Raw genomic sequence first — 27,317 nt, 5'->3', positions numbered from 1 at the left:
GGATATGAAGGATGCATTATGTCATATTTCAATGTTCCCACCACACAGGAAATACCTGTGATTCCAAATAGTGGGAGTACACTACCAGTTAAAAGTTCTCCCCTTCAGCATCGCCTCAGCCCCAAGAGTGTTCAGGAAAGTGCTCGCTGTAGTAGCAGCATACCTACACAGAGAGTCAATCTCTGTGTACCCTTATCTAGACGACTTGCTAATTACAGGGGAGTCTCCTCAAATATACAGACAAAACACCCAAAGAACTATAAAACTTATTTTCCAACTGGGTTTCTCTAACAACGAGAAAAAAAGTCTAGTCTAGTTCTCAGCCAAGTGAAACAATTTTTGGGAGCCATCTTAAAAAACATAATAGGAGCTTGCTTTCCCATCAAACGAAAGAGTACAGAACATGCGGTTGCAAGTACCTCATTACAAGGCTGGTTGCCAGATAACTGCACGCAAAGCAATGCGCTTGCTCAGGATGATGGCCTCATGCATACATTTGGTTCCACACGTGTGCGCCTGACCCCAGCGCCCAATGCAGGAGTGGTTAGTGAAGCAATGGTCTCCGGCAATCGGTCAGTGGGACGATCTAGTGGTTGTTTTGCTAACCCTGGTAAGGATCTTCGCTGGTGGTCCAGAAACAACCTGTTAAAAGGAACACTCTTTCGCATTCCACCAACACAAGCGATCCTAACTGCAGACTCCTTACTTGCCTGATGGGGAGCCCCCTTCCTCCACCACACAGCTCACGGCCAGTGGTGACACCACAACCGAAAAACACATCAACTTTCTAGAATTTATGGCAATTCTCAAAGCTCTACAAGCCTTTCAACAATATCTTGCAGGACAAACCGTGCCAGTCCTCCCAGACAGCACCACTGCCACGTTCTACATAAATGAGAAGGGAGGCACACACTCTCCAAGTCTGTCCAAGCTATCCCCAAAAATATTGACGTGGGCAGGGCAGGTCAGGTATATTTGCCTACGCTTGTCCCCCCAACACCACTTCTGAGCAGAATAGTGCACAAGATGCACCAGTAACAAGCTACTCTAATCCTGGTTGCTCCTATGTGTGCGAGACAGCCTTGGTTTCCACATCTGCTCAAACTGGCAATGTGCAACTGATCAATCTCCTGTGCCCTTACAACATGCTAACACAACACAAGGGAGCATCTCTACATCCTCATCCTCAATCTATGAACTTGGCAGCCTGGCTCCTGAAGTCAGAGTTTGGTCACTTAAATCTTCCATAATGGTGTATGAATATCCTAAAGAAGGCACGGAAACCCAACACCAGACACTGCTACTTCAACAAGTGGTAGTGACACCACAACCGAAAAACACATCAACTCAACTTTCTAGAATTTATGGCAATTCTCAAAGCTCTACAAGCCTTTCAACAATATCTTGCAGGACAAACCGTGCCAGTCCTCCCAGACAGCACCACTGCCACGTTCTACATAAATGAGAAGGGAGGCACACACTCTCCAAGTCTGTCCAAGCTATCCCCAAAAATATTGACGTGGGCAATCAGGCGGAACATGCTCCTAACCTCTCAACATGTTCCAGGGGGACTCAATGCTCTGGCAGATACTCTGAGCAGATATTCTCTACCAGAAGAAAACGAGTGGCAACTCAACAGAGAAATTCTAGATGGAATGTTCTCCCAATGTGGGCATCCCCCTTTAGACTTGTTTGCCATAAGCCTAAACACTCAGTTCACAGACTTCGCATCCAGGTTTCCCCAACCAGGGTCCAAGGGGAACGCCCTGTGGATGAACTGGTCAGGTATATTTGCCTACGCTTGTCCCCCCAACACCACTTCTGAGCAGAATAGTGCACAAGATGCACCAGTAACAAGCTACTCTAATCCTGGTTGCTCCTATGTGTGCGAGACAGCCTTGGTTTCCACATCTGCTCAAACTGGCAATGTGCAACTGATCAATCTCCTGTGCCCTTACAACATGCTAACACAACACAAGGGAGCATCTCTACATCCTCATCCTCAATCTATGAACTTGGCAGCCTGGCTCCTGAAGTCAGAGTTTGGTCACTTAAATCTTCCATAATGGTGTATGAATATCCTAAAGAAGGCACGGAAACCCAACACCAGACACTGCTACTTCAACAAGTGGTAGAGGTTTGTGATATGGTGCAGGTCACAATCCATAAACCCAATTTAATGTTCTCCAGCTAACATTTTGCATTACAAGTTTTACCTACTAGACTCAGGCTTAGTATTCAATTCCATCAAAGTACACCTGGTGGCTCTGCTTACACCACTTCACAGAACAGTGTCCTGGTGGAAAGTTCCAGTCATTAAAGCCTTCATGGAAGGGGTAAAGAGGCTATACCTCACATCTCAAACCTTCCACCGGGTTGGGATCTTAATATCGTGCTCTCCAAACTCATGAGTCCACCCTTTAAACCTATGCACAAGGCCACCCTAAAACATTTGATCTACAAAACTGCATTCCTAGTACCCATCACCTCTATAAGACGAGTCAGTGAGCTACAGGCTTTGTCCGTGTAAGACCCTTTCTTCATAATCCGCAAGGACAAAGTTGTTCATAGAACACACCCTAGGTTTTCACCTAAATTAATTTCTAAGTTCCATGTTATTCTATTTAACGTTGTACCTTCTTTCAAAATCCATCAATCTCAGCTGAAAGACGCCTCCATACACTAGCTGTACGGAGGGCGGTCTTGTACTAGGTGAACAAAACTAAACCCCTAAGGAAAACAGACCAACTCTTTGTTTCCATAGCATTTGAGAGAGAAGGCGATCATATATAAAAAAAAAACAATCTCCAGATTGATAGTCAGATGCATACAACTCTGCTTTTCCCTATGTAAAACAGTTTGTCCTTTCACTCCCAGGGCTCACTCTACCAGAGGTACTGGAGCTACCTTATCCTTCATTGCAAATGTCCCCCTAGACTCCATTATCAAAGCAGCTACATGATGTTCAATTCATACATTCACACAGCATTATTGCATTGACATTCATTCTAAAGCAGATTCACAGGTGGGACAAGCGATACTTAAAAAATCTATTTGCTGCTGTACCTTCTCACATCCCACCTCCTTCTCCAGATACTTCTCGCTAATATATGCAGATCATGTGATCTAAGCAGATCCATAAATCTCAGAAGGGATACATTACTCGCTGTAATCGTATTTCTGATGCTTGTATCTGCTTATGCGCCCCTCCTCCCCTCCTCCCCCCTTCTGGAGTTGAAGGCGCACAAATGTTTTCGGGTCTATCACTGTTTCTTGTTTCAGATCTGTACTCGCGCTACACTTCATGCAACCTCATGTCAGAAACAATCAATCTGAGGGACCTCAACAGTTGAAGGACCATGGGTACAGTACACGTCGCACTGTGGATAGTATCACTAACACGCCCTGTCAACGTCCGTATTTGAGTTTTAAAAAAAAATCTTGTATTTCTCTGCGACTACCACTAGATGTCAGACTATGCAGAGCATGTGAATCTCAGCAGATACAAGCATCAGAACTATGATTACGGTGAGTAATGTATCATATATATATATATATCTGAGGCTTGTGGAATCTGCTTAGATCACATGCTGTGCATAGGGCGACATCTAGTGGAAGCTGCGGAGTATTACTGTTTTTTTCAAAACTCGAAAATGGGCGTTGACACAGGGCGTGCCAGTAATACTATCCCTAGTGTGACGTCCACTGTACCCATGATCCCTCACGCGTATAGGACCCTCATTGTTTTTTTCCGCCATACTTGTCGGAAGCATTGTGCGGAGTTCCCTGGCTTTAAGCCATTTTGACAAAAAATCGATATTAATTTCTCCATTCTTTCAATCCCACGTCGAGACATCGAAGATCGACGCCGGTCCGAAGAACAAACAACCGTCGAGAGCTGCACGACGGACTTTGGGCCTTGGAAGGCCTTTGGCCTTGGCCCTGCAAGTAGGGAAAGTGGGGGGTGGAAACTCTACACTCTTTATTTTCCTACACACACTAGCCCGCTACCATAAGGTGACATATGGAGAGTACTCCATTTAAATTTTGCCCCAAGTTCAACCGCAAGTACCCTTGGGTTGACAAACACGCCACCTGTAATCTCTGCTTGCCCGGGGACCACCCCGAAGCTAACTGCAGAGCATGTAGGCTTTTTAAAGCTAAAACACTCAAGGACCGCTCCACTAAACGTTGGGCCCACCACACCAGGCAGCTCGAGGCCATGGAAGCGGTGGGTGCCTTCAGTGATGGTAGTGACGCAGCCCATTTGGACGGCGAGGGCACAAGGGTGTCGAAAGACACCCAAGAGCTAGTCCCCGACCTCGGAGGATTGTCCGGCAGGTCAGTTATGGGGAACACACCCGGCGACACGAGCGCTACCCAATCTTCTACACCTAAGAACATTAAGGCCAACCGAGACTCGACATGCGTGTCGAGTTCACGGAAGAAAGAGGCACAAAGAGACAGGTCCACCGAATCGGTGTCCTCTGGGCGTTCCAGGCCGAGATCGCCACACGGCAACCATCCACAGTTGCCAAGAGTGCCTCGCTCCCTAAAGTAATGGAGGTACGTTCGTCAGAAGACGAATCCGACCTCCATCCCCAAGCCGCACACCCAAAGTCGGCTCCAGCAGCCCGTTCGGCGTCTGCCTCCGAATCCCGACGTGTGCACTCATAAGAGAGAGAGAGATTACCCCTGAATCTCGACGCCAGGCGTCAAAAGATTCCGATAAGGCCAAACCGTCAGGGAAACACTCTTCCACTCAAGGGAAAGGGGACAAACAGCAGAAAAAGTCTACACATTCAACTTCTGCACCACAGGTCCCCAAGGACAAACACAGGTCGTCAGATAAAGACAGATCTAAGACCGCTGTCCCTGTCACTACACCCAGGCTCACCCCTCCCACTCCTTACGATATGGGATTAGAAAATGAACCTCAACAGGAGGTGGTCTCCCCAGTTCCAAAGTATGGAGCACTGAGGACATAGACAGGGTGATGAGGAGAATGTCTTCCTTAGCTACTTTTTATGAAAAAATCTATCTACAGCATTTTCTTAGCTATACCCCTGATAATGCTACTCGTTCAGGAACCAAGGACCCCAGCCTCCTAATAAGAGATCTCAGCTTGATACTCCAGCTCAGGGACTGTCTTCAGACCCTTACCATATTCAGCCTTACCAACAGTATGGGGATGACCCAGACGTTTTGGTGCTGGACGACCAAACTGGGGTCGAGTATTATGGAGATGAGGGCCAGGATGAGGAGGAGGAAGACGAGGCGGAGGTCTATAATATGGACTCCCCGGTTAACAAGGAACCACAGGTTTCTGACTCACCTTTAGATAACCAGCCTCTTCTAAATCCGGTCTTGGCTAAAGCTGCAGAGCACTTCCACATAGATACGCAGGGGGCGCAGGAAGAGAGGGACTTTGCAGAGGAGCTAGTGGGGGACAAAAGACCCATTGCTCAAGCCATTCCTATTCTCAAATCAAGCCAACGCAGAATTGATTCTTCCCTTCTCAATCCTAATCTCACTAAGGCTGTGAACCCCAGAATTGAGAAGATGTTCAGGGCTGCCCAGTCAGACCCTCTTTACGTAAGGGGTCAACTCAAGCCTTACTCCTTGGTAATCACTAACACCAGAAAGAGCAGGGACACCTCTGTCATCATCGGAGGCTCCCCCAGACAAGGAGAGCAAAAGAATTTATGGTTTAGGAAGAAAAGTAGCCTCCACTTCCGCTTACCAGGCAAGGATCGCCAACACCACCACTCTACTGGCAAGCTATAATTGCCACCAGTGGGAGCAGGTAGCTGCTCTCATTGACTCCGCACCGGGACCACTAAAGGGTCAGTTGGCCCAGATCGCGTCGGAGGGTAGAGCCGTGTCCGGTTGCATTCTGAAGACAACCTTTGACGCCGCAGATAATGCAGGCTGGCTTATAGCAGAGAGCACTGTCATTAAAAGGCACGCTTGGCTAAGACAGGGTTTAAAACCGAGACCCATGCAACCCTTATTGACATGCCGGTGGAACCGAATGTCTTGTTTGGCAAAGCGGTGGAGGTCGCACTGAAAACTGCCAAAGACGAGTATGATACTCTAAAGTCCCTGGGACAGTTGACTAATAAGCCCACTAATCAAAGAGGGAATAGTAATTTTTGCCGCTCATGCGGACAAAATTCCCAGAGGGGCTCCAATTATTCACAAGGACAGGGTACATCATGGGGTGGCAACCAGCAGACTACCCAAAGTTACGGCAGAGGTACAAGAGGACCCGTGGTACAGGTAGAGGCAGCCCCGGCAGAGGCAGCGGTATGCCTGCCACAAAGCAGTGACATTCCGCTCAGGGTCCCTTCCCATACATCCCCAGTAGGGAGCGCATTTCCAACTTCACCCAAGCATGGGAAGGGATCACATCGGACAGATGGGTGCTGTCCACAGTGTCCGCAGGATACTGCATCGAACTGCTAGAGCGCCCCCCCCAACCACCCTCCACGTCAAAAGGTACATTCACTGTGTAAAGAATGGTAGGGGGTGTCTGTACTTCCGCTCTCTATATGGTAGAGGAGAGGCACAGCGGACCCCAGCCAAGATTCTCTATTTGGTAGCAATGGACAAGCAATCAAGGCCTAGCTTCTCAGGAGGTGATACGGGCTGGTTCTTAAGTACAGTGTAGTCCCCGAACCCCCACAAAGGAATGTCCACACACCTTATTACTGAAAACAGTCTTTATATAATCAATATTCAAAGGAATGTACACGATCACAATAACGCACTTTGTACTCGGAGGTCAATAATGATAAATATATACACATCTAGAGCGGTACCACTAATGTTATCGAATCTCATTAAAGTGCATCAACTGTACGGTTAAAATGTCACACAGATTAATAACGAGGAAACCGGCAATCGAGAGAGGAAGGAACGCAAGATGGTTGAAACAGTAGGCAGAACACTGGCCCCTACCTCTAGGCGCAGCTCTGAGTGGAGATCCCCCCCACCTGGGCAACCTGTAAAATAAGATATATCGCACAAGCCCAGTCCATATGTTCAATAGTCTCACTTCTTCCTATTAAGGCTTTACCCCCCCAATGTACCTGGTAGAGTAGAGTTCTCCGACGATGCGTCGACCGATCCTTCTTGAGTGCCTCCCTTTCAGGCGGGAGCCATGGATCGTCGAGAGGTGTCTGGGAACTTGGCTGGTTCGGTGTCTGGGAATCGACGGCCCTTCTTGAGTGCCCTCCCTTTAAGGCAGGAGTCACGGGTCGTCGAACGTCCGACGGTGAACAGGGTGAACTACGGCAGGGAAGTGGCAGCTTCGTTCCTAGCGGTGCTCGTCGACGACAGAGCGTTGGCGTCCTGCAAGGAAGAGGCGTGCGGGGCACCTCGGTGACGATAGTTCTGGACCGCAAAGAGATGATGACGAACTGTGGCCCAGCAAGGGCGTCACGTCGTCGGCGTCTCTGTTGTCCTTAGGTGGCGAGAAACCCACCGGTGGAGGCTCCTCGGCGCGTCAACGGTCAGGCCTTCTCCAGCGGGAGACAAGCGGATGACGATGCAGACGAGAGCGTCCGATGATCAATTAAAGTTCTTAGGCAAACGGGAGCACGGCGGCTCCGGTCGGCGACGGCGGTCGTCGACAGTGGCGGACAACAGTCCGGGTGCTTCTCCTTGGAGTTCCGCAGCAGTCCCCGTATCGGGTCGGCAGCCTGTCAAAGGTCTGTCTACCAGGGAGCGTTGGCAAAGATCAGCTGTGCACGATGGTCCCTCGTAGCTCGGGAAGAGGGCGCCTTACCAGGTCCTCTCTGGGTCAGTCCTTGGAAACACAGCAGCCTTCATATTGCGAGGGAGCGCCACAGCACTCCTTCTCGTCCAGCAGGGGTTTCAAGGTCAAGCGTCAGTTACTCGCGTAGTGGACTTCAGCTTCTGAACACGATTCCTAGCAGTGAGAGGTCCCCAGATGAACTGTTGATCTCCCATTCATTCCGCTGGGTCACACTCAAGCATCCAATCACGACTACGGGCATTCATGCAGGCAGGCAGCCAATCAGGCACATGAGGTATTCAGGCCATTCACTTCTCTCCAGACACTCACAACAAGTTATGTGTATTGGGACAAGTACCGAGCCATTCAACACTCCAAGCTGTATTCATACCGGTTTCGGGCAGGGTTGTCTCAGTCATTGTGTCAACCACCAGATACTAGGCACCCACAACACAGAATGTATATTCGTCACACACTCCATTCACCCAGGTCCCACCCACAGGAGGTACCCACAACATACATCACCGGGAAGGCTCCAGCTAGTCTGGCCGGGCCTTCACAACAACACCATATATGGCATTTCCACCCAACAGTCAGTCAGGCGGAAGGGACAGAGTCAGGGCTTCCCAGGACTTTGGGAAAACAATGTAATGGGTAATAGAAAGCAAGAGGCCACCAGGGCCATCTTGTTTTCCATCAGAATTCAACTGATCCCAATGGCAGGGCCGGGGTATCCCAAAATGGAGGATACTCCGCGCACCTGTCAAATTCAGCATGGAGCTGCCACCAGCCCATACGCTGCGGGCCACCTACAGGTGCCCAAAAACATACACTAGGGGCACAGGGTTGTACCCCCCACCCATGGGTGCCATAAGGGTATCCCACAGGTCCGTTCACCAAACCAAAAGAAAAAGAGCTGCACCGCCAGGAGTCCCACATTGGTTACGGAGGCTTTTGAATAGGTAATTTCCCATTACCAGACCAATCCGTTACTATCCACTTCGATTATTCCTTAATTAGTGTTTCTCCAGCATTGGATCTTTCATGGATTCACATGCTGTGAATATTTCCCCGTCAGGCTGGGAAACCTTGGGGAAACTTTAACTTGGCGCTTACCTATGGAAAACTTCGACAGTTTAGTGTCCTATCAACATTCTTTTTGGGTGCTTTAGGCCACACCAATAGGACATCTGGTATAAATAGCCCCTTTCCCGCGGCTTCCCTTCACATTTCATCCGTCTCCAAAGTGTTGAGATCACCTCGTGTTTCTTCGTGTTTTGCACATGCGTTTTGGTTTGTGGGCTAGGATGTCTTCGGTAGCCCAGAAGTAGTCTCTTTCGGTCTTGTGCTACCTGCGGCCTGAAGGTGTACGAAGGGGATGGCCATATGGACTGTCTTTGCTGTCTCTACCCTCATCACTCGGCGGATGCCTGCGAGATATGCCAGGGGTTTTTGCAGAAGACCTTAAAAGACTGTGAATCGACGGCTCATATGCTGGCTTAATGAGGGCACTTACCCGGCTTCGGAGGTGGGTTTGGCCGGGGAAAGCCAGTCTTCAGGCAGAGCGGAGAAGGCCGCGGAGCATCGCCGAGCGGCGTCGGTGGAACCCCCTGCTAAAAAGCAACAGGCAACATGTCCTGCGTCGGAGGTGGGGAAAGGCAGCAAGTCTTCATCTAGGTTGCATCATTCGAAGGGGGCGAGTGGCTCCTCGTTGTCCAGGCATTATCGGCCTGACAAGCCCAAAGGGTTTGGTGGTAGGCCCGAGAAGTCTACGCTGTCTGAGAAAGGACTGGCGAAGCCGAAGGAATCTTCATCGAAGCATTCGCCATCCAGGGATCATCCCAAGTCTTCGTCCAGCCGGGAGTCTTCGAAGCAACGTTCCGGTTAGTCTTCCAAAAGGTCTGGATCTCCGGTGAAATCTAAGACCGGGGAGGCCATGGTTCCGACGACTAGCTTGTCAACGGTTATTCCTTCGTCGACAGTGGTGATGCAATCTACGGTTCCGTAGTCGACAGTGATCAGCGCCGTCCACGACTTTGGCGGACAGTGGTCCACTACTGTTGTCGTCGCAGATGGAGTTGGAAGGATTGTTGTCGACGGATGGGGTGTGGCAGTCCGCTGCCTTTGAGTCCATGTTTCCTGAGAACATTTTGCAGCAGAATCCAGCTATGTTTTCTGTTTCTTCTGGGATGGAGATGTAAAAGGAGCCGGTCTTTGACCTGTCTGCTCTGGGTCTGCAGAATGCGAGGCTGTTGACGTCAAGTGGGGTGGGGGCTGGGCTGTCCCTTTGCCCGCTGGTTAATCAGCAGTCCCTGTTGTCATTGCAGGTGTTATCTATGCTACAGTCTTTGTTGGGGCAACTGGATGCTAGGTTGCCACCTCCTCCGAGTCCGGCGTTGCAAGTGGTCGAAGGTTTGCCTGGTGAGGCACCTAGGAAGTCTCCTCCGGCACGGTTGCCATTGCCGGTGGGGTTGGGTCGTCCACGGTCTCATCCTGAGGAGGGAGAGTTACCTGAATCAGATCCTCAGAGTGCTCCACAGGACACCCTATAAACAGTGTCTTCGTCGCCGATGAGGGATGACGCATGGGACATGGACCCTGACGTGGGGCATTCCACACCATGATGTCAAAGGCGTGTATGGAGTTTGGGCTTGTGCCTGAAGAGGAACATAAGGACTGCTTTCTTTTTGACCATATGGGAAAGCGAAGGAAGGCGGTCCACTCGGTGCCGATTCTCACCCACGTGTGGCAGGAGGGCCTGCTCACGATGCGCCACCCGTTTTCGGAGCCGGCAGTGAATGGTCGCCTTGAACATAAATTTAAGGCTCCCGAGTCTACCCCTAGATGTCTGGTGTCGCAGCCAGCACCTGAGTCCGTGGTTTTGGCGGCTGCCAGCCGTAAGACCAGAAGCCAACACAAATGTGTTACACCTCCGGATAGTGAGGCCAGGAAACAGGACGCTTTTGGAAAGAAGGTCTTGACGGTGGGGCCTACGTCTGTGAAGGCTGCAAATTCTTTGGTAATTGTGGCCAGATATGATCGTGAAATGTGGCATTGGTTAGCCCCGATTCTTGAACATCTTCCGGAGCAACACCGAAAGGAGGCAATGCTGTTGGTTCGAGAGGGAGAGGAGGCCTCCAACCACAGCATCAACATTGCTGTGGACCTGGCGGAGTCAGGTTTTAAACAAATTAATAATGGGGTAGTGCTCCAACGGCAGGCCTGGCTGAAGTGTAGGGATTTTCGCCCTGAGGTCCAGCATAAAGTAATCGATATGCCCTGTGAGGGGGGGAACACTTGTTCGGCGAAGAAAATTGATGAGGCCCTGAAAGGAATGAAAGAGGATACAGAGACGACAAAGTCCTTGGGTTCCTTGCAAAGTGGTTGCTCTTTTCGCTCCTCTCAAGCTTTTTGTGGAGCCTCAGGAAATGCCTGGTTTGCCTCCTCCAGAGATCGCAGTTACAGGCGCTCCAGCTACTTGTCTCAGGGCTATCAGCAATCAATCCAGTCGGCTCAGAAGAGCAGGGACTTTTAGGCCCAACGAAAGAAAGTTTTGCAGTCCTCTGCGGCTAAAAGAAGGCAGTCAAAAGCCTAACAATGACTGCCATATGAACAATCTACTGGGGAGCAGATTGGCGATCCATGTCGATGAGTGGCAACGGATAACATCGGATCGCTGGGTACTGGATACGGTACGTCTGGGCCATTCGTTCGAGTTTCGGTGTCCTCCAGTCCCTATTCCGCCAGTGCATGGGATACAGCTGCATCTTCCAATCTTGCTGCAGGAGGTGGTACTCATGCTCGAGAAAGGGCCGATAGAACCAGTTCTGGTCGCGGAGCGGGGCCAGGGGGTGTACTCCCAGTACTTCGTCGTGAAAAAGCCCAATGGCAGTGGAGGCCTATTCTAGATCTTTGAGCGTTGAAAAAGAGTCTGCAACGCCTGAAGTTCAAGATGCTCACCCTTCAAGATGTCATCCGTTCGGTGCAATCGGGCGAATTCCGCCGTTTAGTGATTGTTTGGTGAAACATTTTCTGAAAGGCCTATTTCTTACATTTCCCCCGGTGAAGAGGTTTGCACCGGTGTGGAGACTTAATGTTGCTCTTTCGGCTTTGATGAAACCTCCTTTTGAACCCATGTCGACGGCTTCTTTGAAGTTCCTCACGTGGAATGTGACGTTTGTAGTGGCGATTACCTCGGCCAGGCGGGTGTCAGAGTTGCAGGCACTGGTCATTGACCCACCTTATTTAAGGTTTATGAAGAACAGTGTTTTGGCCACTAACCCGCACTCTATCCTGAAAGTGCTGTCGGCATTTCACAAACTGGCTTCTATTTCCTTACCCTCGTTCTTTGCTAATGCATCCACACCGGCAGAAAAGGCCATGCATTCTCTGGACGTGAAAAGGGCACTAAAGTTTTATCTGAATCGTACTCAGGACTTCAGGAAGTCAAGGCAGCTGTGGCATTTGGGCCCTCTAAGAAGGGGCAGTCTATTTCCAAACATGGACTTTACTGTTGGGTGTCCTCTGCAATTTTGTTTTGTCACACTAAAGCTGGCAAGCCTTTGAGGGGTGTTCCGAAGGCTCATTCTACAAGGTCCACGTTGTTGTCGGCGGCGCTGTGGTCTGGGGTACTGCTGTTGGACATTTGCCAGACAGCCTTCTGGGCAGTGCCACATACATTCACCAGGCATTACTGTCAGGGGCAGCAACATGTACAGGTGGGGCGTGTCGTCCTCCAACGCCTGTTTCGGTAGGGTAGGCCCTTGTTATGACTTGATGGTCGTGAAGATTATGGGGCCTCTGTCCACAAGTTCCACTGAGAAAGGTACAAATAACTTCCTGAGCGATCCTTGAGGCCAGTTATTTAAGTGCCGAAGAACGCCAGGAACCAGGAACACCGGAGACCCCCCGACCACTGCAAAGCAAGCAATGAGTCAGTATAATGGCAAACAATTCACTGAATAGCAAGGTAACAAATATCAAGGGGCTTACCAAGGTACAAAGGGGTCTGGAGGCATAAAGAGCACAGATTAAATGGAGATGTTCCATGTGGCTGCAGCGTGGGGCAAGCGGCAGCGGGTAAGGCGCAGTACTGGAAGGTTGCTGCTGAGTTTGGCACTGCAAATCCTGTATGGAGAGGGCACTTCGAAAGGTAACAGAAGAGGTGATCCGAAAACAGTCCGTTAAGAGTTCCAAGATCAAAAAGCCAGCCTAGTACGTTGAAACAGGGGTAATCCAAAGGAATCCAAAGCAAAGTCCAAAAGGTCCTGAAACAGCGGAGCAAAACAGTATCCGAGGGCTTGACAGAGAAATCCAAGAAGAGCAGTCCGTAGTCCAGAGTCGAGATGTGGAGACAGGAAGACGCCGAACAGTGCCTGATTGGGTCAGCTGTGAAACACTGAATGAGCGTTGCCTCTCCAGTTTTGAAGGGGCCGAGGAGTGTCACATGACCCCATCACGTGACCGATGATGCAGCACGTTTCCTGTCACATGACCCAAGTTGTCAAAATGCTGCCGGGTCTTCCTGGGGGCGTGATGAAGCAATGAAAAAAGCCGGCGTCTCCGTCGACTGTCTCCAAGACGCCAGGGCAGCTGCCAACGTTGCAATGAAAGGAACGGGCGAGTATGACCATAGCCCGTTGGATGCCCTTGTGTGTTCTTGTTGTAAAGCACGATCCGCCGCTGCCCTGCTGCTTGAGGGAGTGAGGACATGGGGTTAGAAGGGGAAGGCAGATCAGGACCTGAGAGGGAGGGTTTAGTGGCTGCACGGGCATTCGTCCGCGTAGGGCGACCAGTGGATGGTGTAACAGCCCTGCAGCTTCGGGGGTTTTTCTATTGTGCTCTATCACTTGCTGGTTTTCGTTGTCTCATGTATGTGATAAGATGCTATTTGTTGGTTTGCCTGTGACACACCGCCACACATTGATTGCACTGCTATGTAATCTATTCACAGCATGTGAATCCATGAAAGATCCAATGCTGGAGAAGGGAGTAGTTTCTTACCTGTAACTCCATTTCTCCTGTGTTGGTATCTTTAGTTTGTTTATTTATAGAGTGCGGCCGAACCCTCGGGTAGCTGGGCGCATAAACATGTGGGCAGCATAGTTACATATCGTTGCACGACACAAAAAGGGTACATACATTCAATGTTACATCAAAGGTACAATGAGAGTAGCAAATACAATAGAGCATGAGGGCCGGGTTACATGGTCGTCCGTTTCAGGATATGGTAAGTCATACGGTAGAAGTTGGTAGAGACGGGGTGTGCGTAAGTGAGTGGCCATGTGTTAGGTGGCGAGCCAGGATTTCACCATGGCTCTAAATGGCCGGAAGGAAGCTTCCGATCTGATAGCGAGAAGGAGGGTGTTCCAGCATTGAGCTGCCAGAACAGGGAAACTGGAGCCTGCTGTTGTTTTTAAATTGAATTTGGGGATCTTTAGTTGGTGCAGATAGGGAGTTCTGGTAGCTCTGGAGGTGCTGTATCTAGAGAATTTGTCAGATAGGTAGAGTGGTGCAGTCAGTGACAGACACTTGTGTGTAATGACCAGGGTTCTTAACTTAATTCTGTGGATGGGGAGCCAGTGGGCTTCTTTGCTGGCTGTGGAGATGTGGGCCTTGCCCGGGAGTGTAAGAACGGATTTTAAGGCATTATTTTGTAGAATCTGGAGTCTGTTCAGATTTTTTGTCGTGGTGCCCAGGAAGAGTGTGTTACAATAGTCTAGTTTAGACAATATCAACGCTCTAGCTAAGGTGAAATAGCTGGAGGAGGATAGAAAGTGTCTGCAGGCATTGATAATTTTATTAGTGTAAGTGGTAGATGAAATGGTGGCATTGTTTGTTTTTTCAGTGAATATGAGGAGTCGAGATAAACACCTAATGTTTTGACCTCTTTTCATACTTTTATAATGTTGCCATCAATGGTGAAGGATTGGTACCTGGAGTCCAATTTACTTATTGAGGCGGGCCTGGGATCCTACGATAAGCAGTTCCGTCTTATCGTCATTGAGGCAGAGACTATGGCCCTCATTACGACCCAGGCGGTAAGTTACCGCCTGGGTCGTACCCTTACCACCATGGCGTAAACTACGTTTACGCCATGGTGGTTGGCGGATTTACCGCCCCATTCCAAGGTGAGTGGGGCGGTAAATCCCCATTTCCCATTTTACCCTTCCCCATTCCCATTTTCGCCCCATAGGGCATAATGGGAATGGGGAAAGGCGATAATTACGGCACCGTAAATTACGGTGCCGTAATTATCGCCAAGGTCCCTTTGCGGCATGGATTTTAACGGCTGCAAAAAAGCAGCCGTTAAAAGCCATCCCGCAAAGGGAACCTTGTAATCAGGCGTTAAGGGTCGGCGCCGTTTACGGCGCCGTAAACCCCTTAACGCCTGAGTCAGAATGAGGGCCTATGTGTGGCCATCCATGCTTGTATTTTTTGGTAGATTTCGTTTAGCTTTCATGGATTCACATGCGCCCGCCGTCTGCCCCTGCAGGCAAACCTGGGTTCGGGTTCCCTCTAGTTTGGGGGTTAAAATCTGAAGGGAAGCCATGGGGGGACGGGCTATTTATACCAGACGTCTTATGGTTGTGGCCTAAAGCACCCAAAAAGAACGTCGATAGGACACTAAAGAGGTTTTCCATAGGAAAACACTAAGTTAAAGTTACTGAGGTTTCCCAGCCTGACGGGGAAATATTCACAGCATGTGAATCCATGAAAGATACCAACGCTGGAGAAATGGAGTTACAGGTAAGAAACTACTCCCTTCTCGTTTTCATTCACGGTTTCACAGCACACACATAACCCTTGAACTCTCTCAGCAACTTTAATTAGTTAAAATGTCTTTAGTGTCCCTAGCGGTTTCATGGAACACGCTGAGCCTTTCAAATTATACAGTATCTCTCTTCTCCTTACGCAAGCTTGCCTTTTGTGCTTGTTTCACTCACCGGTTGCGTAAGATACTTTCTTGCAGTTGTTGCCTTTGAAGTCAAGGTTGCAGGTACAGCTGCACCTGGCTCTTCCCAACTCCTTCATTCACCCAAAAGAGGCATCTGTCAACCTTGTACACGGTATAGGAGTTTCCTTTCTCTTTGAAGCTTCGACCTTCACGGTTTAGCTGAAATGGCCACGGTTTCCCTTGCGCCGTCTGGCCTGCTCCACTCTGCTTCCTTGGTCGATTCTACTCCCAGGGAACCTCTCTCATACCGCTCTGACTTTTATCCAGGTGAGGAGAGTTAACAATCTGCAGGTGTAGGTTTTGGGCTTGGTTAGCCTGACCTGCCTGACACCTGTTAGTGGGCAAGGGCCATGGCAAGTCACACAAGGTAAAGCTCCCCTGGTCTGTCCTTTCTTTACCATAACAGTGGCTTTACAAGGATTGTGGGAGTGGTAGTGTGTCCCCAGATTTTTAGGAAAATTATAAAACTTACTGTCAGAAAAAGAATAGCTGTGTTGTTGTGAAAAGGGGTACTTGGTGAATGGGGGGGGCAGGGAAATAGGGATTCTGGGAGATGTAGTTTCCTAATGGAACTGGGTTTGGGTTGAAGTGGGGTGGATTTTGGGAAAGGTAGTTTCCTGGCTCAGGGTAAAAATGAAAACTGTCAGAAGGTGGGAATGCAAAATGATTGAGCACTGGTTGATTTCAATTTGGTATAGAAATCATAGAACACTCGTACAAATCCTTGTCAGGATAAAGGGGACAGGTCGGTTGTAGTGAAGTAATACATCTTAATTTCCCTGCTTGTACTTCTGGTGTGTTCTTTCTTGTTTTGACTTGTCTTCTCCTTTTCCCGATAGGTTTGGCAAATGAAAAGAGGTTGTTGGATTATTCTTTCGGTATGGGAGATTGGGTGGAAGGGATGATAAGTGGAAATAGCCTCTAAAAGCTTCAAGGATTTTGTCCTCCTAACCTCCTTCCCCTTTGTCGCACTGTGTCGCTCCTGGGGTGTTCCCCTACCGAGGTGATCCTTGCTCGTCCACCCCCAGGGTTGGGATCTGAGATCGCCAGCCCTTTCCTGACCACCTGAATAAGGGAATCTTGGGGTCTACTTGGGAGAATACCCTCAGGTTTCTTACATATCCCGGCAGGCACTACGGCTTAACTAATGCATATGATAGTGAGGATAGGTCGGAGGACTGCTACCTATTGCTATATTGTCTTTCATCATTACTGGGACAATGTGTAGAAAAGGTGCTTTTCTATTACTACATTCACCTTTGGAAGGTAGGGTTTGTCTAACCAGACTAACGTATTCTTGAAGACGTCTCGGAAGCATCTGCACTCTGTGGCATTGCGGCTTGGTGTTGTGGGACCATTGCTGGGTCCCTTTCTCTAATCTCATGGCTCGGCTGGCTGGTGTGCTCCATAGTGCTCTGGAGTGGCGGCACCGGTGTGGGAGTCCGGCGCTGGTCTTACCTTACTGTGTTGGTAGGTGATGCTTGTTTTTTGCCCCCAGCATCAGCGCTTAACTGTTTGTTGTGGTGACCTCCCAGCATTTTAGGTAGACTATTTGTTCTTTTTTGTTTAGTGTGGCTTGCTGGATGCCGGTTGTATTTACTTTGTGGTCAGAGGGCTCTTCTTTTGTGGTCTGGTTTTTGTGTTGAAATTGTGGCGACATTGGAGACCTGAAGGGCATTGTCATGCCCAAGAAGGTTCTGCCCTGTGGATTTCTTCTTATTTTACTCCTTTGTCTGTCATCATGCCATTTACATGGGCCCGTACAGCTAATGGAAAGCTTCTACCAATAGCTAAGCCACTCTCTTTACCTAATATGGCTTGTACGGGGCGCATTAACAAGCCCCTCCAAGAAAGGTTAACATCTAGGCCTATGGAGCCGACAACGTCGGAATTGGGTACTCCTCTTGTGCACACAGGCCCGGATAACAAGTTGGTGACTAAGGTTATGGCAAGGAGTAACCGCAGAATACAGCGGTTCCTTGAGGAGAGGCTTGAGCTACCTGAAGATGATCTTGGACTCTCAAGCCTCCCCTATGGTTAGTCTGGAAGTGGATAAAGAGGATAGAGTTTGTAAAAACTATCCAGTATGCTCGCCTGGAGGAACATCTGTCGGAAACCAATCAGGAGATTCTAACCAATTCTTTTTGGCTGTCGCTACAGCATTACCGTCTCATTTGACATCTCTCACGCCCTTGGAGAGGCCCTGGTAGATACCAACGGTTCAGGAGGTAGCCACATTTGTGCTGTAAGCTGATTGTTTATCAAGGAGAAGATTATCTCTGATCTTAATCGGTCTGTAACCAGTCTAGACTTCCGTCGAAGGGCAGACTCTCTCGACAAGGTTGTCTCAGACACCTCACGAAAAGACTGACATGGAATGCCAAACTGACTTGAGCAACATACAGGTCTCTCCCAATATGGTGGAGACTGCTTGTAAAACTGTTCCGATGGATTTTAATAACAGGGTTACTATTGTTGAAAAATGCATCAAACATGCATCTGCCAAACCCCCTAGCGATCTTATATCGTCATTACAAATAACTTCATACTCGGTGGCTATTCGAGACAATCCAGTCACTGGAGGGATATAGGTCTTAAATAATCCAAAATGTGGCCAAGTCAGAAAAGACTGAGACCAGGCAGGCATTACAGAAGAAGGTCTTGTCTTGCCTTCATTCAAAAGTGAGCCAAGGATGTATAAGATGGCAAGATTGGAAACTATAGTGGCGGATTCAAATCCCAGAATGGTGCACTCAGTTAACAGACTGCATCATTATTGGTTGTGGTAAGAGCAACCTGCCGGCTTTTTGGTATAAGATGCTGAGGAAATGGCCACTGGTTTCTACTTTGAGAATTGCCTTAGATTGATCCTTGTGCCTCCTTTTATTTTCATTGTAATAAGTAGAATTTTTTTATGTGCTTATTTTGCTTGACTTATGGCCTTACATCTTACTTTGGTTTTTTCATATTTTTTATTTTCGGTTTGCTATTGTATTCTTGTTTTTATTCTGTTTTTGTTCTGTGTGCTTGCTTGCCCATGTGCCTAAGGCACATAGGAAATGTGATAAACATAAACAAAACATAAACATCTTGTTGGGCAGAATTTGGGGGGTGACTACTCTGACGATTTGTTTTCTCTCATCACTTCTACGCAGAGGGGGATCCCCTTTCCATGAGGCTAGGGTGGTGAGACCGCTAACAGATAGTCCACCTGGGGGTGGTCACATGTGGGAGGACCTCATCGGGAGGAACTCCCCTCCTGGGGACAATGGCGTGAATTGGAGGCTAAACCTCTTACCCACAACCCTGCAGGGTGACAACCACACTAAATCCTTCTGGGGTAAAGATTCCCATACCATAATGGATACTAATTGCTCTTTCACTTGTGAGACCCCGAAGCTTATATGAACTGTGAAGAGCTCTTCCAAAAGTGCCAATGTATACTATTGCTATATCTTTTATTCCAAGTCTGTTCATAATGTTGTTAGGAAGCCTAAGCTAGACCAGTCAGCTAATTCTAGCCTTTTTGTTGATAATGCTTCGAATAATGGACCACAATGGACTGGAAAGAAGACCAGTGACGAAACAAATCATTTATTGAATGTTACACAGACTGAGATGAAGAAGAGCACGTGAAGTGTCACAAGTCTTCCCACTGCTTCTGTTCATGAAATCGACCTTATGCTTGAAAGGACCAAACTATATAAAATAGAACACAAGCGTGACCAGAGAGAAAGAGGCGAAAGGTTGAACCGGCAGGACTCCAGGGAGACCCAGCAGAATGCAATCTCCAAACCTGAGAATAAAGATATGGAGGGAAGAAGGTGTTTGTCATCCTCTGACCTGTACGGCAATGGCCCATTCAGTTCTGGCAAGCTGGAAGCTGTGATGTGGCCAGAGGGAGAACCAGATGACCGAGGGGGCTGCATTTAAGCCTGGAAAGCTGGCGCAGGGCTTTGAGAGACTGCAGCTCGTCTAGTCTCCAAGGCCGAGAAAAAGAATAGTGGGACACCCGAGAAGTGTCTTGCGAGTCGGGCGGGAACCGGCGTGATCATTTTGCAGTGATGGAGAGGTGGTGGCACAACCTGTAGTGGGTGAACCGTTTGCTCCAACTACAGTGCCGAGACCACCTACCATTGCCTACATCAGTGCTGCGTAAGGGACTATCAGGAGAGAGCGAGAAACTGTAGATGAGGCTTAACCGGTCACAGCGGGACCGAGGAGTCCGACTGTTAAGCCGAGGCGGTCCATAATAACTCAAGATGGAGAGAGGCGAAATGCTGAGAACTTCTAAAAGAAGTAGAAGAATTAAGAACTCTGGACCCACGACCCCTGGCGAAACCGGTGAAGAGTTCCCCAGGAGAAGGTAACTGGAACGAACACTCTGTTAGGCAGAAACCTATGCAGTTCCCTCTGGGACCACTGCAAAAGATTTAGGACTTCATGTGTTTGGCAGTAAACCCACTTGGTAGCAGTCTGTACCACACAGATTCACTTGGTAGCTGTGGCTGAGCAGTCAGACGCCCCTCAAGAAGAGTTAGGCAGTATACAGGGTATTCATAATAGGTCAAGAGAACAGAATAGAACAAGTAAACACTGACCAGGGCTTGGTGTAAAAGAGATATAATTATTTATTTAAAACCACATCTAGAAAAACACACAGGCACTAATAGTAAGCAATTAAAAAACACGGTCACTAAAAAATATACACTCCCTTAAAAGAATATTAGCCAAGTCTTAATTAAAGCCCCACTTATTTTCAGACAGCGTTGAGCGCTTAACGTAGATGGCACTCTAATAATTCGTTTTAAAAAGGGAGAGAAAAGCAGAGAATAAATTGAAACAGATCCCAAAACTTTTTCATGAACACAACAAGAGAGGAAGGCAACGTAACACCGTGAATTCAGAGTCAGTAGGCCGGATCCGCTTTAAGAGGATCAAAACGAAATGTGTCCAAGGTCACACGGTTGCAGTGCACAAAGTCTTGTAACGGTTCAAAAAGGAGTTGGACCAGTTAGAGGGTCAAGGCGGCCAGCCCAGTCCAGAAGGTTGAGGGGTTATTATTACCTTGTAGCAATCTTTAGAAAGGGAAGCCTGGCGGACACAGTACCTTAAAGTGGTGACAGTTGTTCCTGGAAGCGGATGCAAGTCGGTGCTTCGTCCGGGGGAAGAGAGGATCTCGTCGGGGAGGAAGACAGGAGTCTGTTGCACTGCCAGGGAAGAAACCAGCTGCGGAGTTTCTCAGGTACAAGGAGCGGTCCGTTGATTCACGGTTCAGTGGTAAGTGGCTATCCGGCTGCCGGGGTGCTTGGCACGGGAGTTCGACCACAAACGGTCTGGGGTGCGAAGAGAAGAAGGTAAACTGGTTGTGCCCACCAGTCAGGGGAAGAAGCCTCTCCAGCCGGGAGATCTTCTCTGTCGTCGGGAAGTGGTGAGTCGGTTCCGCAGGGCTCCACCGGTGGTGTCGTCATGGTAGGTCGGCTCAGCTTCTCCCTCATCGGATTATCAGGTCCTGTGGCGACTTCTGAAGTCCCAGTCCCAAAAGCCCTGCTTTTATGCAGCATACCCCCATTCACTCAGCCTAGCTGTCAATCAAACATGCGAAGTGGTGAGCCGGCCGGCTCACCACTTGGGCCAATCACACAAGAGTGCGACTTGAGTTACCAAGGTAACTCAGTCCAGGGTGCCTCAACCCCCTCCCACACCCTCTGTGGTACCCAGACAGAGTGGCACCACTTTTGGAGGCTTCTGTGGAAAAGCGCGCCAAAAAGTGGAACCAAGGGCTCGACTTGGGTTGGAGTCACAGAAGAGAACACAAACGCCATTTTAGAATTGAGTCCTGGCAAAAAATACCAACCGGCGAATTAATATTAATTAAATAAACCGGCGGTATGTTCGAGGATATGAGAATTAAATAAAGTTGGTAGCCTCGAACAATGGGAAAATCCCATAGGGAAATAGTTGCGGTCTAATATAAAAAGTAGTATCCACTGCCACCGGCCAAAACTCGATCAGGGGGGACGGAGACATGCCCCCTCGACTAACAGACCCCGGGGCAATCGAATTGCCCCGACCAGTACGTCCACAATATGATGGTTTGTACTTGTTTCTGTTAATAATTTGGGACTAGTAAAGCCAATGGTGACTTTACATACCCTGGGAGACAGTGGTCAGTCCCAGGGTATGGAGTCTATGGTGGGGTGTCACTATGACACCCCTGTGTTACTGCACGGAGGGTGCTGTGTAACACACATAGTAAAAACACATGAGACCCTATGGAGTAAAGGACCCCATAGCCCATAAAACACATTAACAGTCAAAGGAACACCATAAATCATGTCCAAGAGTGGGAGAAAAAGAGTCTTTCTTGGCAGGAGAAAAAAACAAACTCCAGAAATCCAGCAAAGCTGCTGGGGGACTCACTAGGTTAGGAAATTCAGCCTAAAGAGAGAATTCTCCCTAACACACTCACAAGTCCGGGAGGGGCCCAGGAAGTTACAAGACTGTAAACCATAAATAAATAGAGCAAGCCATAAACCAGTTTGTGATGGAGTTCCCAGGCCAGCTCCACAAATGTGTGGTGCTGGAGAGTTGGGAGGGACTCCAGGAACAGCGTCATCGTTCCAGTGGGGGCAGATCTAGAGATGTGCAAAACTCAGACATTGTGAAAACTTCATAAGGGAGATAGAAATCTTATTAACTGTGAAAGACATTGGGGAACCAGCTAAGAGAAGGGAGTCATTCTCCTAGCCCCACAATAACTTTTTTTTTGTTGAGTTATGGAGAACCCAGAACTTTTATGGAACTTTTGCTTTCAACAACTCGAGGCCTTTGGGCTTTGCATCCAGGAGAAGGGAGTCATTTTCCTGGATTACTAACAGTAGCTGGACTTTATGGTGTTTTGTTGTAGTGACAGGGATAGAGTAGGAGCCTTTGTGACCGGGATGGTGCCGTTCTGTATTGACTCACACAGACTTCCTGAAGACCACCAAGTTTCTTTGGTTTAGGTAGGGAAATCCCCTTGGAGTTGGGGATAGCAACCACTGTGGCACCACTTGGTGAGTCTCTTCATTCCTTGTTACCATAATACACACCTCACTTGGGCTTCAGAGCTATAGCAATCGAACAACATGGTTTTTACCTAGGGTTATCCAGATGTGAACCCCTTGCTCTCTGTGCTCTGAGAGGCACAGCTCCACCTCACCGAAGAGGCCCAACTAGGTTGAAACACGTGTTTGAGGGATGCTGTTGGTACTCTTGTTTAAAGGAGGATTGCCTAGCATTTTGTTGCTGGACTGCTCAATTGGGCGGGACAAAGACTGATATACAAATGAATATTCCTCCATTGTGAAAGTTACAGTGAGCTAAAACATGTGGCTGCGGACTCTGAGTGGGTACATTCCTACAGAACAGGTTATCATGCCGTGTTCTTTCTTGCAGAGTGGGCGCCCTGACCTCTTTTTGAATGGCATGTTCCCTGTTTGGCAAGTTGTTAGCACTATATGTTGCATCAGGATATGTAAGGTGTTTGACTGTCCACCTTTTCCAGGGTATCCGTGTAATTCTTCTGTTCTAGAAAAATGTTGGAGCTTCTACAGATGTTACACCATGATGTTTGTTCTGGTGGAGGTGGTAGGAGGAGTTGGTGTTGCATAGTGATTCTCTTGTTCCTGCATGAAGTGTATAGTAGGAGGATGGGCAAAGTGTGTCTACTCAGGGGATAAGATATTCAAAAGGCAGTCCAGGGGTGGGATCAGAGCCAAATGTACTTGGGTGTTGTATACACGATTGGAAGCAGGTTTAAAATATGGGCATAACGGGGACGGAAGGACTCCAGGTTCAGTTCTTTAAACAGTGCATTGCGGCCTGATCCTCTGCAGTTGACTTCTGGTTGCTAGCCAGCAGAGCAGTGCAAGGCACACTCTCTGTGCCCTGTCTAAGCAACACTGTGGGGCATGTTGCAGCATTCCTCTAAAGGTGGCTGGAAAATGGCTCTAGCCTGCTGTGCATGCTGGTAGGTACATGAGGAGGGATGCGCGGAGCGGGCAGGCGCTGAGTGTAAAATGGCATGAAAGATGTGCATGAGCATCAGTACATCACAGACCGGTGACGTGTGTAGTGCATGAACATGAGCCGCCAGCAGCGATTGCTGTGGTTTTCTGTAAACAAGGAGTGTTTTGGGGCATCAAGAGGTGCAGACAGGTACTCTGGGCACGTTGCAGCGCAAGAGCAGCAAGGAGTATGGTGGTGGCCGTCGGTTGCGGCCAAGAGGATTCTAGGCAGTCTGCTGTTCTGCTAGCAGCTGGGGGAAGTTTGTCCCTACTGATTCTGGGCTGTACGAGGGTAGCAGACAAGGCAGGTAAGAGTGAATGATGTATAATCACTGATCAACCTTATTGAACCTCTCTAAGCCAGCGCCAAACCTAAAAAGGACAACATTCACAAAGGTCTCTGTGACATTGTAGTTGCACATGCTTAGAAAAAGGTAGATGGTGGTGGAGGTAGGCAAAGAGAAAGACAGATGGGTGTAGGAGAAGGAAGGGACAGCACACAAGGGAGAAATGGGGCAATTTCTGTAGGCTACTGGGAAAGGGAGCCTCGTTTTAATGCTATATATGTTTGGATGAGTGTTGGGTGGTGGCAAATTACTTATGACAGGCTTTGGGTGGTCGTGTTTAGGTATGCTTTTGTCTTTGTTCCTTTTTCGTTATTTGTGTGCGTTCATGTTTGTTTCTGTTTTGTGCTATTATCGCCTCGCAGCAAGGGAACATGCCAGCTCAGTGGGACAAACAATTTTGGTTTGGGCTAATTATGCTATGGGGGTCAACGGAAGCAGCGCTGATACTGTCTTTGGCTCTTTGAACAGATGCAGCCTTGTTGTATGCCGCTCCTTGCAGATGAAGTTTTTGTCACTTGTTTCATTATTCTGTAACTCTACTTATTTAACTGTTCCTCCCTTTTCCATGCCCTACTCCTATAGGCAGATATTTTGTTTGGGTTTGTACTGTATCAAAATATGAAATCAAATTTGGAAATAAAAAGAATTCTACATATGCATAGACTGGGCGATGTGAACATTTGTAATGGCAGTCATGTAATGTCAATAATAAATGATTTCATTTTTGACCCCTCATAAAAAGAAGACCATCTCTGTATGTGATGGTTACTCATGGCTTGTTATGTAATACAACTTTCCGTTGTTTCTTCTATTTATCATTGAAGGTTTGCTGTTGCCACCCTAGAAGAGCTTACTGCTAATAATGATGACTGTGCCATTTGCTGGGACTCTATGCAGTCTGCACGTAAACTACCCTGTGGGCATCTTTTTCACAAGTAAGTATTATGTGAGAGGGTTTCCTCTTGTATTATTTCAACTTTCTCCAGCATTAGTTCGTCCATAGATTCACATGCTCTTGAATATTCCCTGTTGTCAGGCTGGGCATTCACTGTAACATTAAAGCAGTTTACCTTTACATGTTTAAACTGCTTGTCACTTTATTGCTCTATTGATGTCATTTTGGGTAATACTGCCCACAGCCAATTAGATAGGTCCCCTTAGCTCCACACCTGGTGGCCATCTTCAGATTTGGTAGCGGAGGTAACGTTTTTCATCACTGACATAGTTGTCTTGGTCGTCGACGAGGTGGTTGATGGAGTTGTCAATGGGATGATAGCCATAGGACATACTTAACAATCTTGCTCCGACTACCATTACTTAACCAAAGGGACAGTATGCAACCCTTATGGTTTTCACAGTTGGGTTTTTGTTATTCAGTGTAGTAAAATGGATCTCGGCACTTTTCATCAGTAGTTCTTTACACTGACGCACAATCCTGTTGGTCCCTGAACGCAAAATGACAGCCTGGTGGCACAGTGTACCATAATTAGCTGGAACATCTCTGGTCTTAATACTGTGATCAAGGATTAAAAAGTGCAGGTCTATTGTGAACGATAGGGTGCCAAGATTGTCCTGATCCAGGAATCGTACTATGCCGGGGAAGGACCCACCCTGTTTGCTAAATCTTGGGGTACCTCTTGCTTTTACACCTCCTACTCGTCTGACTTGCGACAAAGCCTCACATTTAAACACAAGTCGCTCCCGTCTTTTTAAGATTCAGTGAGGTTGAGCCAGAAGGTCTATAGTTATTCTGATTGTATAAACAGTTAAATGCAGTCTTGGTCAACCAGTTTGACGAGTCCAAAAATAATTTTCCAAGTATGAGTCATGTTGTCAGCAGGATGGATGTCCCAATATTGTGACTGTCCAATGTTAGTTTCAAATCTAGTTTCTAAATTGGGTTATCCAAGACACGCCAACATGGTAGCTAAAAAGAAGACACTTTCAATTGGGTGATCAGAAATTGATATTTTTTCTGATAGTTTTCATTTGTAGTAGACTTTAGATTTAAAACAAATTGGTTGTCTTTATCTTCATTACATGTATTGTAGATACTAAGATTTGTCCATATTTGTTTTAACTATCTAAACAAGCTCATTTTGGAAACCCCAACAAGTGTTTCCCCACTTTATTTCAGTGGCTCTTCAGGTGGACTTATTGTTTATTTGCATTGATTCTGTATCGAAATTAAAATAAAATCGTAAAACAAAAATAGCAAGAATTTCATATTTGATAATTGTGCTCTAAATTGGCAAAAAGTAGCCTTTGTTTTAGTTACTGCAGTTATTTATACTACAGAAAACTTGTGAGAAAATGGACTCACCTTGCTGTTTTGTACAATATTGTGTTGCAGCATTTGGGGTTAAATGGACTCTCTTGTGTTTGTAGATTAGCCCTGTGGGTACAGAGATTTCTATTTGTTCTCGAAGTGTATTTTTTTTTAGAATTAAAGAATATTTTGGGAACACAGTTTGGCAAGTTGTCATAATTAAATTGTCATAATTTCATAAGGGATCTCTTACCTGTGTGACATTCTGAATGGGGTAGTGTTTGAGGGAATGGTAACTTTGGTCAACAGCCACACTCCTAATATCAATGACCCCCGCACCCCCACTTTTGCTTAAAGTATGTTTGCATCCAGTTTGGGTTGGTGATTTTAACACCATTTTGGATACTGTCATGGACCAATCGAGTAACAAGTCTAGGAGTCTCACCCTGGCAGCACAAGAAATTCCATAAAACTATGGCGCTGCTCAATTTCTGACGCATACTGAAATCAGAAACCTCTGCCTTCTACTATTCATCGGTCCATGCCATGTACTCCTGTATTGATCTAATACTTAGCACCTATGAGACAATGCATAAAACATCAGATTGGACTTGTTGCCTGATCATTCCCCCATGAAATGGGCCCTGTTACTCAATAGTACACCTAATAGTCTGCCCTTTTGCGATTCATTGGACGTAGAATTTAGAGGCCAACTAACCTTTGCAATTTCCAACCTGGGTTTCACTACTTAGCGCTCTACGGTTAGGGAAACCTTTAAGGCTTTCTTTTAGGGATGTTTGTGAGCACTGAAACGGGGGTTCTCCGGGCAGTGAGATGAGAAATGGTGAGACTTGAGGCTGACATTAAAGGTCTAGAACTCCTCAGAGTTTGACCGGAAAGTACGTCCACGCTACCCCTGCTTAAGGAAAAA

General features: G+C 47.7%; 1 protein-coding gene across 1 annotated transcript in view; it reads left to right on the top strand.

The window, feature by feature from the left end:
- The window catches only part of AMFR (autocrine motility factor receptor), a 1,604,297-nt gene that overhangs the window by 808,125 nt on the left and 768,855 nt on the right, over positions 1 to 27,317 (top strand). Inside the window, exon 8 of the mRNA XM_069640231.1 lies at positions 24,942 to 25,052. Coding sequence (XP_069496332.1) covers positions 24,942 to 25,052 — 111 coding nt within the window. The remainder of the gene's footprint in view (positions 1 to 24,941; positions 25,053 to 27,317) is intronic.

Source organism: Ambystoma mexicanum, chromosome 1q, assembly GCF_040938575.1.
Source record: "Ambystoma mexicanum isolate Mex_15411 chromosome 1q, UKY_AmexF1_1, whole genome shotgun sequence".
Lineage (NCBI taxonomy): Eukaryota > Metazoa > Chordata > Amphibia > Caudata > Ambystomatidae > Ambystoma > Ambystoma mexicanum.
Note: the sequence above shows the minus strand (reverse complement) of the source record. Positions and strands in the feature narration are given on the sequence as shown.